General features: G+C 38.9%; 1 protein-coding gene across 1 annotated transcript in view; it reads right to left on the bottom strand.

Moving 5' to 3' along the window:
- Positions 1–13,622, bottom strand: part of LOC136877037 (carbonyl reductase [NADPH] 1) — a 73,747-nt gene extending 60,125 nt beyond the window's left edge. Inside the window, exons 1-2 of the mRNA XM_067150838.2 lie at positions 13,572–13,622; positions 13,353–13,481 (exon numbers count right to left, since the gene is read on the bottom strand). Of these exons, the coding sequence (XP_067006939.1) occupies positions 13,353–13,481; positions 13,572–13,595 (153 nt within the window). The 5' untranslated portion in view covers positions 13,596–13,622. The remainder of the gene's footprint in view (positions 1–13,352; positions 13,482–13,571) is intronic.
- Between the last annotated feature and the right edge of the window lie 3,990 nt (positions 13,623–17,612).

The raw sequence follows: 17,612 nt of genomic DNA, 5'->3' as shown, positions 1-17,612 counted from the left end.
GTCTGAATTAAAGATATGTCATGTTGCATCTTTTCTTCAAGATTATATGTACAATTCCCTGTGTAGAAAATATTTGTGTCATCAGCAAATAATGACAACTTGCCGAACAGCGGCAAGTTACCAATATCATTGACAAATACAAGAAATAATATTGGTGCTAGAACAGAACCTTGAGGCACACCAGTTGTTATAGTCTGTAACGTGCTTTCTGCTCCCATACAACTAACGAACTGTACCCTGTCTCTGAGATAATCTGTAAACCAGTTAAGTGCTAAACCTCTAACCCCTGCTGCTTCCAACTTCAGTAATAAAATGTTATGGTCAACTGTGTCAAATGCTTTCTGAAGATCTATAAAAAGGCCTGATGCTACCATACATGAGTCTAAGGACTCCTGTAACTTAATAATAATGTCTTCCACAGCATTGTAGGTACTAGAGTTAGGCAAAAATCCGTACTGGTATGGATAAAAATAGTCATTACATTGTAGGTATTTTAATAGCCTATCTTTGACCACTATCTCTAGGATTTTTGACACAATGGGAAGGACTGATATAGGTCTGTAGTTATTAACATCGAATTTATCAGACCCTTTATACACAGGAATGACCTTGGCAATTTTTAACTCACATGGAACAATACCTTCACTTAACGATTTGTTGATTAACTTCGTAATGCATGGAATTAAATGCACAGCTAGACTCTTAAGTAGGTTATTACTAACACCATACACATCACTACAGCTGCTATTTTTTAATTTTTTTATTATTTCCGCAACTTCAAGGTCATTAGTAGGTTTCAAAAACAATGAATTACTTGGCCCATTTCCAATATTAGGTGATTTGTGGGTAGGAGTATTGGTAGCTAACTTTTTTCCTATATTAATAAAGTGGTCATTGAATAATTTTGATATTTCTACTGGACAAGTCACAATATTATCTTGAACTTTGAGTTGGAAATTCCTGTTTTTGTTAAAATTTGATGTTAAGATTTCATTGACAATTTTCCAAGGATTGTTTTTGGCATTACTTAATCTATTTATGAAATATGCATTTTCCAACTGTCTTTTAAGCTTTGTTACCTGATTACATAATAGTTTATAGTCATTTATCAATTGCTGTGATGCATAATCACAGCCCATTTTTACTCTAAGTTGTTGTCTTTTTATTTTACCGTAAAGTTTATTCTTTTGATCAATGAGGCTGGAAAGTGTATCATTCATCCATGGGCAATATTGCCTACCTTTGAATGTCTTATTATTTGCTTTATAATTCTGATTTATAGGCCTACTGCTACTATTGGCTTCCTGCAGATAATTGTTAAGTTTATTTACTATCACATCACAACTATCACCTTCACTGATGATCAGAGGATTGGTAGACATATAAGCATTCATGTTCTTCACATTACATGTTTTTGGTTTCAAGTATGAAATTTCTGTTCTCACTTTCGATAACAAATTTATATCGCAGACTAATAAATTATGATCACTATAATCATTAATTATATTATACAGTTTGCACCTGTACAGCTTATTGACATAAACATGATCTAACAGACTAGCTGTACTGTTAGTAATCCTGGTGGGAAACCTGCTGTTACATGGATTTTGGTTATAGCATTCACATAACCTCTTAAGTTCAGACGCTAGTAGACTCGGCTGAAGTTTGTCAATATTGAAATCTCCTACAGTAAAACACATATAATTACTATATTTATTCCATATATCCTCAAGTACATTAAGAAACTCTTTGGAAAATTTCAAATGGGGATTATAACATCCCAAAATAAGAATATCCCTCTCCAGACCGCTGACATTGTGCGCGTTAAATAAATTATTAAAAAGTACATTGTTGTTAAGGCATATCATTACACTGTGCCTATATTATTGAACATGGAATGAAGTTTGCACTTATACACAGTAATAATTGTAAATTTGTTGTAATGTCTTGAAAATATTTGTTATTTGAGGCTTATCACTTCATTGTATCTGATCTATGAAATGTCAATAGGATTATTTACACTTTTTGCATTGATATTTAGGATGTTTCACTTTTGTATAACTAGTCCAATTGGAACAAACATGAAATGCTTATTGAAATGGAACTTTCTTGGCTAAAAAATGCTTGTTATATGATATGTGTTACCTCATGCACCTATTTTGTTGTGCATAAAATGAGGTTTACACTTGTTAACATTAGTACTATGAGATTGTTATCGTCTATAGTATATACATGAAATTTTTTTTTGATGTGACATGGCAAGCCGGTTAAAAGTAGATAAAATAGTAAACTAATGGAATAGGTCCAGTTTCTTATTCATACTGTTTGTTTTTACCACTTTGCACTAGTAAATTAACAAACAACTTTTAACGTCTGATGTAATTGGACTAGTTTTACAAGGTGTAATCTTTCATATGTGATGTTTTTGTAACTATTTCTTTGTGTGTCAGCTGAGGATGATCCCATAGGGATCAAAACCGGTACTGACTGAATTTACTACTTTAAAGTAAATAAATTAATGTATTGATAAGGTGGAGACTTCTCAATTATCTTTATGTTGTAGTAGCAATCAATACGGAGATGAAGCTAATAGACTATGCAGCTATCGAGCTCGGTAATTCTCACATATGGACTGGAAACATGTACCCTGCATAACATGACAAATAGTAAAATCCAGTTAACAGAAATGAAATTCATCAGAACAATGGACCAAAAGACCAGGAAGGACAAGATTAAAAATGAAACAAACAGGAAGGAGGCTGGCATCAAAATACCTGTTATCGAGTTTTTAGGAAGGTGCAGGCTACAATGGTTTGGACACGTTATGAGGATTGATGGAACAAGAACATCAAGGAATTACTTTGGCAGAGAAATGAAAGGAGAGAGGCCAGTTGGGAGACCAAGGAATAGATGGATAGACACAGTGAAATCAGAGGTCAGCAAGAGGAATGCCAAGTGGGAGGACATAGAGGAACAGAAACTATACTTTGACAGGAAGAAGTGGCAAGCGCTTATACACCACACTGGGGAAACTGGAGCTGGAAAATGATGATGATGATGATCATCATGATGATCATGATGATGGCCAGTCTTTCTGCAACCCTACATTTCCTATCCGTGCACAACTGAGAGGCTGGAAATGGAATAATTTCATTTGTATATTTCTGTGAATTTTCTAACGTAGTGCATTATAATTTTGGCATTTTTATCTCCATATGGTATAGATCTGAAACTTGGATAATAAAGTGATACCCCTTATTTCATATGTGGAATTTTGCAGTCTGGCTTTTAATAAGACTTGTTATTTCACACAACACAAACTTCTTGTAAATGTTCTCATTGTTCATTTTAATGTGAGTCTTCTTTGAGGTGTGAGCTTATGCACACAACAAAACAATATGCTATACAGATACCAGGCATCAGATCATTATATGCAACTTAATAACAACTGTACATGAAAACAAAAATACATGAACTATAATGCAATGGGAATGAAAATAATTGAACTATACTATAATTGCAGGGAATGGGGTTAAGCTAGGATATGGGAACATGGAGCCTAGCGGAGCATGACTGGATATGCCTCATATTAGAAGTGCACTGCACTGTCTGTCTTTGGAATTAAGAATGGTAACTACTAGTCGGTCACCTTGGTTGGCACCAAAATTTACTATTGAGTTTCATCTCTATCCTATTATATCCTCTTTGGTTTGCCTACTGGACTTGGCATAGCAAAATATTTGACTCTGCAGACCATGTTGTTGCTATCCAAACTTTACTGCCTAGGTTTCTCCAACAATACTCCGAGATGGATGGAAGTCTACTTACATGAATATCAATGTGTCCTTAATCAAGATACCTTTTCCATAATGGATACATGCAAGGGCAGGCACCCAAAGGTCAGTTCTGGCTCCTTTGGTATTTTCAGTTTTTATCCATGGCCTAACGAAAAAACTAGCAAACTGTAAATATCACATTTATGATGGAGATATACAATTAAACACTCACACAAAACCAGCAGATGTTTTAACAGCAATTGAACAAATAAACATGGATCCTGAAGCAGCAAGCAATTGGTCTTTCTACCATGGACTTCAACTTAACCCAGACAAATCCCAAACCATAGCAACAGCCCACCCAAGACTCGTTTCTACAACGACCCCATATCCTTCCCTGACGTACAACTTCAAAACCAAGTTTTGCCTTTTTCAATCAATTAATCAATACTGATCTACATTTAGGACAGTCGCCCAGGTGGCAGATTCCCTATCTGTTGTTTTCCTAGCCTTTTCTTAAATGATTTCAAAGAAATTGGATATTTATTGAAGCCTGCCTGGTGGCCGTGATCGTTAAGGCGCTGAAGCCTAAACGGTCTACCACCGTGGTTAGCCGGTTCGAGTCCCGTTGGTCGAAAAAAAATTACCATCAGAATGTTGGCCGGCAGGGTAGGGGAGGTGGTGGTATACAATCACTAATCACTAGACTGGGTACCAAAAGCCTGGATTAAATTCCAAACCTCTCCAGGCATATGACACTGTTGATGGTGATTTGTCCATCAGATGGAGATGTTAAGCCTTGAGTAGACCCCTTGGTGCTATTCGACAGGAGTAGGCTATGTGCTGGTACTGGGTTTCACCCTCTCCCTACTATTATATATCACGTCATTAATTTCATTTCATTAACTCCTCTGATGAGGTTGACGTCAGGAAGGGCATCTGGTCATAAAAACCCGCCACGACAAATTCATCTCACCTCATACCCGAACCCGTAGAGAAACGGAACAAGGGTTCGACAAACAAACATCTCCGTTGGTTATTCCAATTCATAACTTCCCTTCCTATAAATGAATATTTGCCCCAATTTGTCTTGAATTCTAACTTTATCTTCATATTGTGATCTTTCCTACTTTTAAAGACACAACTCAAACTTATTCGTATACTAATGTCATTCTACGCCATCTCTCCGTTGACTGCTCGCAACATACCACTTATGATACAGATGTTGATTCCCATGGGTAACCTGTGCTATTTACCAACTGATAAGCCCAATTTAGCACACTGGGGCAAAACGCTGGCAACCAGGAATGAGTTAGCTGGAAAATGTATAATGTCCAATAACGGACCATTTATATTGGTACTGCATACCACTTAGTCGAGCAGCTCATCTTCTTTCTCCCAAGTCTTCCCAGCTCAAACTTTACAACATTTTTGTAACACTACTCTTTTGTTGGAAATCACCCAGAACAAATTGAGCTGCTTTTCTTTGGATTTTTTCCAGTTCTTGAATCAAGTAATCCTGGTGAGGGTCCCATACACTGCAACCATACTCTAGTTGAGCTCTTACCAGAGACTTATATGCCCTCACCTTTACATCCTTACTACAACCACTAAACACTCTCATAACCATCTGCAGAGATCTGTCCCCTTTATTTACAATCCCATTTATGTGATTACCGCAATGAATGTCTTTCCTTATACTATCACCTAGGTACTTACAATGATCCCCTTAAGGAACTTTCACCCCATCAACACAGTAATTAAAACTGAGAGGAATTTTCCTATTTTTGAAACTCACAACCTGACTTTTAATCCTGTTTATCATCATATCATTGCCTACTGTCCATCTCACAATATTATTGAGGTCATTTTGCAGTTGCTCACAAGCTTGTAACTTATTTATTGCTCTGTACAGAATAACATCATCTGCAAAAAGCCTTATCTCTGATTCCACTTCTTTACTCATATAATTTATATATATAAGAAAACATAAAGGCCCAATTATATTGCCTATAATATTGCCTTGAGGAATTCCCCTCTTAATTATTACAGGGACAGATAAAACTTCACCTACTCTAATTCTCTGAGTTCTGTTTTCTAGAAATATAGCCACACAGTCAGTCACTCTTTTTTCTAGTCCAATTACACTCATTTTTGCCAGTAGTCTCCCATGATCTACCCTATCAAATGCCTTAGATAGATCAATCGCAGTACAGTCCATTTGACCTCCTGAATCCGGGATATCTGCTATACGTACAGTAGGTGGTTTGAAAAGTTCTCGGAATGCAGGGGCGGCCGTACATTATGTGCTGAAGTGCTGCAGCACACTGGTTATTGGAAAAATAAATTAGTTTAAAAATATTATCCACAATAAAATACAGTGCATTGAAAAAGACGTCAGCCAAAGAATAGGAAATTATTCAACACCCCTCACAACCAGGTAACTACTGGTGTGCTCCACGCCGGGTGCTGTGTGGTCACAGCTCAGCGAGAGCTAAGCTTTTAGCCAGAAACCAGGAACTCTGCCCTTTGCGCATGCGTGCCCAACAAAGAGAATGTGTTCCGATAGGCTGTGGAAACAACAGCCAAGACATCACTTCACAGCGATTCTTCGTTCGACCACAGGTGTGCAGGCGCACAACTGTCTCCTGCCATGAAACTTTTTCCAGAATGTGCGACATTATTCAAAAAAGATCCACAGAAATTATGCTTGTGAATAAGAATTCTGGATTGTAAAGTCATGACAAATTATTCAAGTCGAACTCAGTGAAAACTTATATCGTTATGAACATTTCAACAATGCATTGAACATTATGTAAATCATGACAAATTATTCAAGTCGAACTCAGTGAAAACTTATATCGTTATGAACATTTCAACAATGCATTGAACATTATGTAATACGGTGAACATACTGTTATATTTAAATATAGGTGTTACTGAGTGTTTAATTATATAGTTTTATAGCTTTTTATGAGGAATGTGTATGTGTGTTGGGGTTGTTTGCGTGTTTGTTCAGTGTTGAAAACGAAGTGAAGAGCCTCTTGAAAACCACATACCAGTATGTTTCTAAATATTTTTTATTTTTTGGAATTGAGATGCGTTACAGCACACAACTGATTTTCTGCACCAGCCGCCACTGTCGGAATGTACTACAATTAAGTATCTTACCTCGGTGGAACTGCTTTTATTTTTCAACATAGTCTCCCTGTAGACTAATGCATTTGGTCCAGCGATGTTCCAATGCCTTGCTCCCATCTCGAAAATGAGATTCCTCCAGGCCTGCAAAATACCTCTCCAATTCGGGTGTCAGTTCTTCCCTTGTAGAAAATCTCCATCCACCGAGGAAAATTTTCAGCTTGGGGAATAGATGAAAGTCTGTTGGTGCCAAATCAGGTGAATAAGGTGGATGTGGCAACAATTCGTACCCCAGTTCATGAAGTTTTGCCATGGCAATAACACCTGAGTGCGGCGGAGTGTTGTCCTGATGAAAGATGACCTTTTTCCTTGCCAAACCAGGCTTTGTTTCGGGTATCTTTTCCTGTAGTTGGTCTAGGAGGTTTGCATAGTATTGCCCCGTAATTGTTTGGCCAGTAGGAAGATAATCTATCAGCAGAATGCCTTTTGCATCCCAGAAAACTGAGGCCATGACCTTTCCAGCCGAACACACTGCCTTTGCTTTCTTTGGTGGTGGTGAATCAGCATGTTTCCACTGCTTTGACTGATGTTTTGTCTCTGGGGTATAGTAGTGGACCCACGTTTCATCTGTAGTCACAAACCAGGCAAAAAATCTTGTTGGTTGCACTGAAAACGGGCCAGACTTTGTTCGGACATTTCCAATCTGGTGCGTTTATTGTTCAATGCGGATAATTTTTTCATACCCAATTCTTTGCTTAAAATACAATATACCCGTTCAGAAGACATCCCTACAGCTTCAGCAATCTCCGCACTTTCAGTCGACGATCCTCCATGACCATTTATGCACTTTTCCGATAAATTCTGGGGTCGTAACACTTTTTGGCCATCCACTATGCGGATCATCATCCAAGCTCTCCCGACCAAATTTAAACTCGCTGGTCCACTTGGTACCAGTTGAAAATGAAGGAGCAGAGTCCCACAGTGTGTTCTGAAAGTCAGCATGAATTTCCTTTGCTTTCATACCTTTCTTTACAAAGTATTTAATCACTGCTCAAATCTCAGGTTTTTCCATTGTCACAAATCACTACTCGGGAACAACAAACAGTCGTCACTACCACACTCCTGCAGCTAGAGCACTGACGCGCCACGTGTTCACTCACAAAGGATGTGTGATTATTCCGCGGGAACCTTGTTGCTCTAGCACTGATATCTAACGGTGATTCTGAGAACTTTTCAAACCGTCTTCATATCTTGCTGGAATCCTACAAGCTGAGCTTCAGTGGAACAACCTTTCCTAAACCCAAACTGCCTTGTATCAAACCAGTTTATAATTTTAAACATGTCTAATATAATCAGAAAGAATGCTTTCCCAAAGCTTAATGCAATGCATGTCAAACTTACTGGCCTGTAATTTTCAGCTTTATGTCTATCACCCTTTCCTTTATACACAGAGGCTACTATAGCAACTCTCCATTCATTTGGTATAACTCCTTCATGCAAACAATAATCAATTAAGTACTTCAGATATGGTACTATATTTCAACCCATTGTCTTTAATATATCCCCAAAAATCTTATCAATTCCAGCCGCTTTTCTAGTTTTCAACTTTTGTATCATATTGTAAATGTTGTTGTTATCATATGTAAATGTTAATACTTCTTTAGTATTAGTCACCTCCTTTATCTGGGTATTATCCTTGTAAACCAACAATCTTTACATACTGGTGACTGAATACTTCTGCCTCTTGAAGATTCTCGCATACATACTCCCCTTCATTTATGATTCCTGGAATGTCCTTCTTGGAACCTGTTTCTGCCCTGAGGTACCTATATATACTCTTCCATTTTTCACTAAAATTTATATGACTGCCCATCATGCTTGCCATCATGTTATTCTTAGCTGACTTCACTGCTAACTTCAATTTCCTAGTAAGTTCCTTCCTTCAATTTTTTCTTACTTCCACAGCCATTTCTAATTCTATTTCTTTCCAACCTGCACCTCCTTCTTAGTCTCTTTACTTCTCTGTTATAATATAATGGATCTTTACCACATTCCTTGAAAATTGCTTTAAACCCATCCCAGAGTTTCTTTACATTTTTATTTACCGTTTCCACCAATCATAGTGTCCGACTCGTTGGCTGAATAGTCAGCGTACTGGCCTTTGGTTCAGAGGGTCCCGGGTTCGATTCCCGGACGGATCGGGAATTTTAACCTTCACTGGTTAATTCCAGTGGCCTGGGGGCTGGGTGTTAGTGCTGTCCCCAACATCCCTGCAACTCACATACCACACATAACACTATCCTCCAACACAATAACACACAGTTACCTACACATGGCAGATGCCACCCACCCTCTTCGGAGGGTCTGCCTTACAAGGGCTGCACTCGGCTAGAAATAGCCACACAAAATTAAAATCAATCATAGTTACTTTTTAAAAACTCCCTCATGCCTGTTTTATTAGCCATATGGTACTGCCTAATAGACCTAATTTTAATACCTTCCTTTCTTTCACATTTATTTTTAACTACGACAAAAACAATTTTGTGATCACTAATACCATCTATTACTATGGTTTCTCTATAGAGCTCATCTAGTTTTACCAGCACCACATCCAGAATATTATGCCCTCTAGTTGGTTCCATCACTTTCTAAATCAGATGCCCTTGCCATATTATACTCCGTACGGCTCTAATTCTAAATTGACGTTTTAGCAGATTTTGGCTCTGTCTGGTGGTTATGCGCTGAAGCATAGACATCCAACCAATCCCAAGCTGCCATTCATATCGATTTATATCGGCAGAGCACGATCTCGAAACCTAGTTGCCAACTCTAATATTTACATTCACCACGTGGTTAACCTATCTCGCTCAGAGTGTGTGATATTCGGTACGGTTCGCGATCTTTTGCATTTTCCTTCAATATTTAGTGTGTTTTTCATATTGTTGGAGGGTTTCAGTGACTCTGAGATCAGTAGAGTGTTCCCTTTGTAGGCCATAACCTCCTTTCTGTGCCAGCCATTAGCCGTTAGTGATGTATTATTTCCTCATTCTCTTTTATTGTTAATAATATATTCTCTTTTAGTGCCAGATATTGTTAGAAAGTGTAGTTCTTGTGAATTTGTTTTCAATCCATATTCATTCGTTTTTCTGAGTATGTATTACAATTTAAAAGGGCTGTTTACCGCGGTCATATTGCATCAGTTGTTCTCGCAGGCGTAGCGCGCTGGCAACAGAGGAAAGAAGATGCTCATTTGTTTTGTGAAACTTCAATTTAGAAGTAAGGCCGTGCGGAGTATAACTTATTTGCCATTTGTTGTTCATGTTTCCTGTCATTCGCATTACCTTCCCATTTGACATTTGGTAAATTGAGATCAAGCGCTACTATCACGTTCCTTTCCACATCGTGTCCCACATAGCTGATTGTCATATAAAATAATTCTGAGTCAACATCAGTGCTACCCTTTCCTGCTTTGTACACTCCAAAGACATTAAGTTGCCTATTATCTTTAGAGATGAGCCTTACACATCTTTAACTTTTTTGTAGCTTACAAATTCTTCTTTCACCAGAATGAGTACTCCCCCTCCTACCATTCCTATCCTATTTCTAAGATACACACTCCAGTTCCGTGATAATATTTCTGCATCCATTATGTCATTTCTCAGCCATGATTCAACTCCTGTTACAATATCTGGTAAGTATATACCTATTAAATTACTTAGCAAATGCACTCATTCAATTACTGTAGTAGTAGTAGTAGTAGTAATAATAATAATAATAATAATAATAATAATAATAATAATAATAATAATAATAATAATAATAATAATAATAATAATAATAATAATAGTTTACGGGGGAGTGTGGGAAATCTTTCATGAGACAGTTGTGAGGGTCCGCACTCCACAAGTGTGAGATTCCTACTCACTAAAACCCACACACCCTTTTCCCACGACGTATATCTCCGCCCCGGAACCGCTCTCTAGTAGCCTATAAAAGAACTTAGGATACCGGTATTCAAGAAGTTTGCTTCAGAAAGGGGTGGGGGATGAAACTTATAGAGCTTTTGATACCAACCTGTAACTAGTTACAATTAACTCTCGAGTCCCATGCAGTGTCCTACATAAGAGGCTTGCAGTGGTGTCTCAACGGCGCACTAGCCACAAATACAGTAGAGACAATACACGACACTGAGCGAGATATCGAGGGACAGCTATTGGAGCTCACTCTAGCGGATAGACCTGAACGGTACTGATTCTGTCATAAGAGCACGTGTATTTTTGTGTGAAGTTTTTGGTGTTATTTATGCGTTTTCAGTGAGTTGACATAATTAAATAGTAGCGTGTGTCATTCCTTGATATCTCCTCTCAACATGAGGGGAAAGGTATGTGCTGTGTTTGGCTGCAGTAATTACGAAGTAGAAAAAAATGCGCGCTCGTTCTTCAGGTTCCCTCGTGACAAGAACATGTAAGTAATATTGTGTTTGCATATATATTCTTCCAGTGATAGAGATTTTTATAGTACTTCATAATCTTCTGACCTGCTCGACCCATGTTTTAACGGGCTTAAAATATAATACGCATATTTTATTGTATAGTGCAGCAGTTAACCTTCAATACCAATGTGTTGTTGTAGGTGTGATCTGTGGGTTTTGAAATGTCACAGAAGCGATTTGGATAAAGTGTACAAGAAAGAAGGGACGTTACGCTTTTATAAGAATTATAAGATCTGTTCAGATCATTTCCAGGCCAGCGACTTTAAAAATCCTCGACTATACAGCCAAGGGTATGTTACATTTTTACTCTAATTGTACGTAAATATTCCTCAAAAAATCACTATCGACAACATTTTCAAACTTTTCTTTCTTTTATCGCTCTTCTCAGATTAAATCCGGGATTTTATAGATTTTCTTTCTGTTAGTGGGCTTCATGTTAAGAGGAAAAATTGTCCAGCTATAAAATGTTAATTCATTGCATCATATGTGTAAGGAATGTGCCGATATTTTTATTGACAAATGTCTTAATGTGATGATACATTGTTTTTAAATGAGGAAAAAAGACAAATCCAACCGTAAGATTTCAGGCAGGTATGCTAAAGCTAAAAAAGTAATGCATAAATGAAAGATCAAGCCATGTCACAGCAGTCCATTTCACACCTTCTTTATATGTCTAATTTCAGTCTTTGAATAATAACCTTTTAAATAATTCTTCATTCATTTATCCAGAATTGCTTTAGCAACTTCGAAGTTAATATCTCAATACAACTGTCTTTCTAGACGTAATTTATTTATCCATTTCCGTATATACATTTCCATTGATATTTGAATTTAGCGCGATTTGTTCAGGTCAAGTCACTAGGAGCGCCACCGTCGAATTGTCTCCCATTTTAGCAAGGCGAAATCCGTAAGTGTCGTGTATTGTCTCTACTGTATTTGCTAGCCACCAGCGTCTTGGTAAGCTGGAAAGGTATAGCTATCCAACTGATGAGCCCACTGCTACACTGGGGCGAAACGCTGGTAATTTCATGATTGAAAAAGCCCAAAAAGCCCAAAGAACTTAAATAAAAAGAACAATTATCATCTCAGAGCAATGTTTTCCCGTGGATAAATCCTGTAAATAGCTTCTTCTTTCTCAAACAGCAGATTCATACGCCCCTCGAAGCGACGAGCTTTAAATAACGCAAGAGGTGGGGTGGGGTGAAAGCTGTATGGTTTGTCATTCATATTAACGGTGGACGAAGACGTAAGCAATGATTATCTATTGTAAAATTTACGTATTAGCTTGCGCATAATAAACTACCTCGTTCATCTGAACGAAGTGCCGCGAGAGCTGTTTCCACGACTTTTGCTCATGAATCATTTGAACGGCTCAAGGCGACCGAACGGTATCGAATGAACCAAAATGAACTAGTTCAAGCAAATGAACTTGCTGGACCCATCCCTGGCGCCAACTTCCAGGATGCCAACGTCGAATAATTAAGAGAAAAGACCACTCGTTCTTATAGGTTAGGATATAGTCTGGAAGCGAAGAAAAGGGGTCTGGGGGCGCAGGATATAACCCGGAGTCCAGCTAAAATATGACAAAAATGATGGTTTTCCGGCGCAAAACATGGCAAATTCAAACTGCACGGTTTTCTTAGTTTTACCGAATGTAGCAGCGCAGGAGCCACACATGCGATTTCCATCGAGCAAAATATAAAACTTCTTTCCATGTAAGCTGACCTGAGCAGCGCCGACCAATGGGAAAACAGAAAATAGCCTCGCACAAATTTCTCTCCGTTTTAATTCTTTTTATATAAGAATACTTCTACGGGCGGATTTTCTATGATTTTTCATCCGCGATTGCTCTACGGTAGCACCATCGCACCAGCAAACCTTTTTTTTTTTTTTTCAACCGTGAATTTTGCGACAACACCATCTTACGTATTCAGTAGGCTACCTACCTCTTGCAATTTGGAGACAGCCCCCACGCCTCTTGAAATATCTCTGGCTGTCAAGTATACAACGCCATCGAACTTTTTGCAAAGACCCTTCACAATTTCAAATCCAATGCCCTTGTTCCCACCAGTAACCTGAAAATAAAGGTGCAATATGTTTACAAACAGCATCTGATAATGTCAACCCAGTATTTAACGATTTCATACGTTCCCAAACGAACATACCACAGCAACTTTAGAAGAAGCCATTTCAAGAAACCTCACGTGATCAGTAGAGATGGCAAAAAAATAACGTAGCAGTTACTTTGTCACAATTACATGCATGTAACTGTTACTGACAAATGTAACGAGGACAAAAAATAACAGGTTACCGAGCTTCGAGCATTCTATTTCTATGCTCGAAGTTACCGAGTAATGACAACAGAATAACGTACTAATGAAAACAGTAACTGGGAAGCGGGAACTGTCACTGCAGCTTACAGACACAGAATGTCACCTTCAGAGTTCAGATAGTACGCATGCTTAAAGTCAAATACACTATGCAGCCAATAGCCAACAGAGAAGCCTGCTGTGTTGTCAAGGCTGTTTCACAATCTACTGCCTTGGCCTCTGCTACTGGCTACTGCCAATGCTCAACCCCTGATCAATGGTCTCCATTGATTAGTTCGTGAGATGTCGCCACAGCTTCGGCAACTTCCATGCTGTCTCCATTCCAACAGATACCGGCAGCCTAAACGACACAAACGACGTACTTCTCGTGAAGTAGGATTCTCGTAGTTACAACACTCCGCAATACTCATTCTCTTTGTTATAAGCTACAAATACAGTACGCGCACGTATGTCCTTCTCTTTGCACTATACCGGTACTAAAATTTATAGTCAGAAATGGAGTGGAGCAAGGATATTACTCTGGACTTAATGATATAATAGAAAGGCCTTGTTTGTGGGATGTCTCATCAAAGGAATTCAGAGATAAAGCGAAGGAAGCCGGCAATTTCCAGGAACTCGAAATAATCTAAAATTGTTCCCGCGAGTGCACCGAAATATATAGGCTACTAGCGTCCCTCCGCTCCCAGTACGGTAAGTCGAGAACTGTAAAAAAGTTCAGAAAAGTCGCGGGCGGCAGCGGACGAAGTTTATACTTCATAGTGGTTTGCTTTTGAAGCAAAAAGCAGGATGAGGGGAGGAAATGTGCCTAATAAAACTGCATTTCTAAATCATAACAGAAAGCAACAGTGGCAATAACAAAGGCCAAATACTCTTCATCTCTTATTTTATTTTTGCTACTGGCTTTACGTCGCACCGACAAAGATAGGTCTTATGGCGACGATGGGATAGGGAAGGCCTAGGATTTGGAAGGAAACGACCGTGGCCTTAATTAAGATACAGCCCCAGCCTGGTGTGAAAATGGGAAACCATGGAAAACCTTCTTCAGGGCTGCCGACAGTGGGATTCGAACCCACTATCTCCAAAATGCAAGCTCACAGCCGCGTGTCCCTAACCGCACGGCCAACTCGCCCGGTAATCCTCTTCATCTGAGTCCATTGTCCTTGTTTAAAATACTAGACACCACGTAAATGTAGGCCTATTACCACAAATTGATACAATGAACTATCTGTATATAGAGAAAGGAAGTCAAGTTTAACATGTTTATTAAGTGTGGACACAATGTTAAATGAAACAGAATTCAACATTTAACGTTTAACATGTTGATGGTGTCACCAGTTAACATTTAACACTTTTATCATTCAACATGTTGTTGTTAAATGTTAATCAGTGGAGACCGGCCTTAAGGTTTAGCAAATTAAAGTCCGGCTTTGTGGCTAAATGGATAGAATGCTTGCATTTGGTCCGATGGCGCCGGTTCAATTCTTGGAATCAACCCAACCCCCTTATACTGTTAATTCCCCTGGCTTGGTGACTGGGTGTTTATGACGTCTTCGCCATTCATTTTATCCTCATTACGTCACCACCAATCCTATACAGATGCCATAAAAATGTTGAATTTTACAGCGGTCGTACCCATCGTTCACTGGTTAATTAGATTCCTCAGGGGATCAGTGGTGGTGTCCTACTCATGATCACGGGTTCGATTCCAACCAACAAAAGAGAACACCAAACCTGAAAGTTTGCATTTCATGTTAGCAGATCTACCAATAAAAAAGAAAACTATATTGCTCCTATAACAGCAGCCCTGAAATGTCTTCCTACAAGGATGTAGAAGTAAACGGGAGTGAAATACCAGCACTTTGTTATCTATATAATTACCAGTAAGTGTAAGTCAGAAGTATGAGGTGAAGAAGCATATACGATGAGTAACGCATGGTTGATAGCAGTGGCGATCTGACGGACCGAAGCCTAGCACACCAATCTCCTGTCCCAGCTCCTAATCCGATATAGCCTACAGCAGCAAACCGTGCGAGGCGAGTCGAGGGGAGAGAGACGAGAATCTGGGTTGCAATATGACTCCGATGTCTTGCTCTCAGAAGTACGTGCGACGTTTTTTCTCACTTCTTTCAAGTTTTGTAAATGGAACAATGTGTCAGATGCTTACATTATAATGTAACTCAACTGAGGTTTGAGTTTGACTGATAGCCTTAGTAGCCCTCAGTATACACCACTGACTATAGGGTATTTAAGTTGCTGCTGTCATCTGGTAACTAAAGTGTAAACTGTTTATGTCATATTCAACTGCTCAGGGGTAATAGTTGACTCAGACCAGTGGCGGCTCGTGACATTTTACTCTGGCAGGGCTGTGCCGCCATGTCTTTCCCCTCCCCAATCGGTCCGGTTTTCACTGACCAGCACCACGATACTTTTAGATGAATAATAATAATAATAATAATAATAATAATAATAATAATAATAATAATAATAATAATAATAATAATAATAATAATAATAATCCGATGACACTGGATGAATAGAAATCTGCTTGTACTACAACATTAATTAAGTAATTAACTACACTACAATGGCATTTATGCACACACTTTAACAGACTAAAAGGTAATGCAATCCCGACTATTATGGCATAGCACTGTTTCATTCATCACAATCACACTTGATAATAACAACATTCATGAAAACAGATAAATAGTGCACTCCCGAATTTCTCTCTCCTTGCTCAAATTTCAAAGCATGACAACGTGTTTAACAATTTGACCATCCTACAAATAGTGTCGTCACGTTACGGTTATATTGATGTATTCATTGTTTTGTAAAATGTTTTGGAATTAATCTCTAACACCAATTAATATAAGACGAGGGGGAAAAGCCTAGGTACATTTTAATGTGGTCGGCAATGTTGCTGAGGGCTCTGCCGTTCAGCGATTACACCTGCCTGCTCTCTTCTTACGTCTGACAAGCCATATCGTTCCTCCAGGCTCCTCCCACACCCCACACACTTGTAAACTCTTGGGACCTACCGAGGGCTCTGCCGGACAGATCATACCCGCCTGCACTCTTCCTTCCCCTGACAAGCCTACATCGTAGTGATGGGACATTCGATTCATTTGATTCCGTTCACGTTACTGAATCGATACAATGATCCGATTCACGGCACATTTGAGTCACTGCTCCTACTGCACCTGTGTAGTATGTACTGGTAAGACAGCTGCAACAGCATTCAGTGCTCGCTGCTGCCATCTGGTCTTCACACAATAAACTCCTTTCTTAGAAAAAAATGCTAGTCACTCTAATACATCGGTTTCCGGCGACGCAGGATGGGAAAGGTCTGAGATTACAAAGGTATCAGCCATGGCCTTAGTTAAGGTATAGTCCCAGCATTTCCTGGTGTGAAAATAGGGAACTACGGAAAACCATCTTAACGGCTGCCGACGGTGGGATTCGAACCCACCATCCCCCGAATGCAAGCGCATAGCTACACGATACTAACCGCACGTCCAACTCGCTCAGTCATTTTTGAAACTATGCATTTTTCTATCAGCAGAGGATTTTTTAAATCGTCATATTTTGCATAGGCTACCCGAGATGAACAGTAGCCCACTGGTTTTCTGATTCAACATACTGTTGGTTAAGTTATTGCGTCAGTCGGCTCACTTACTGTCCACATATTATTGAAGTCTTGTGCAACGATGTGACATACGAACTGAGAGAGTACTGAGTCGTTTTTCCCAATATAAAATAGGTACTATTGAGTGGTCATGAGCATGACTCATAGTCATACGACAGGCTAGAGTCGAGTTTAATTAATTGGCAAATCTCAACTAAGTTATAATTCTAAGATTCATTAAACTATTAAAA

The sequence above is a fragment of the Anabrus simplex genome, chromosome 7, assembly GCF_040414725.1.
Source record: "Anabrus simplex isolate iqAnaSimp1 chromosome 7, ASM4041472v1, whole genome shotgun sequence".
Lineage (NCBI taxonomy): Eukaryota > Metazoa > Arthropoda > Insecta > Orthoptera > Tettigoniidae > Anabrus > Anabrus simplex.
Note: the sequence above shows the minus strand (reverse complement) of the source record. Positions and strands in the feature narration are given on the sequence as shown.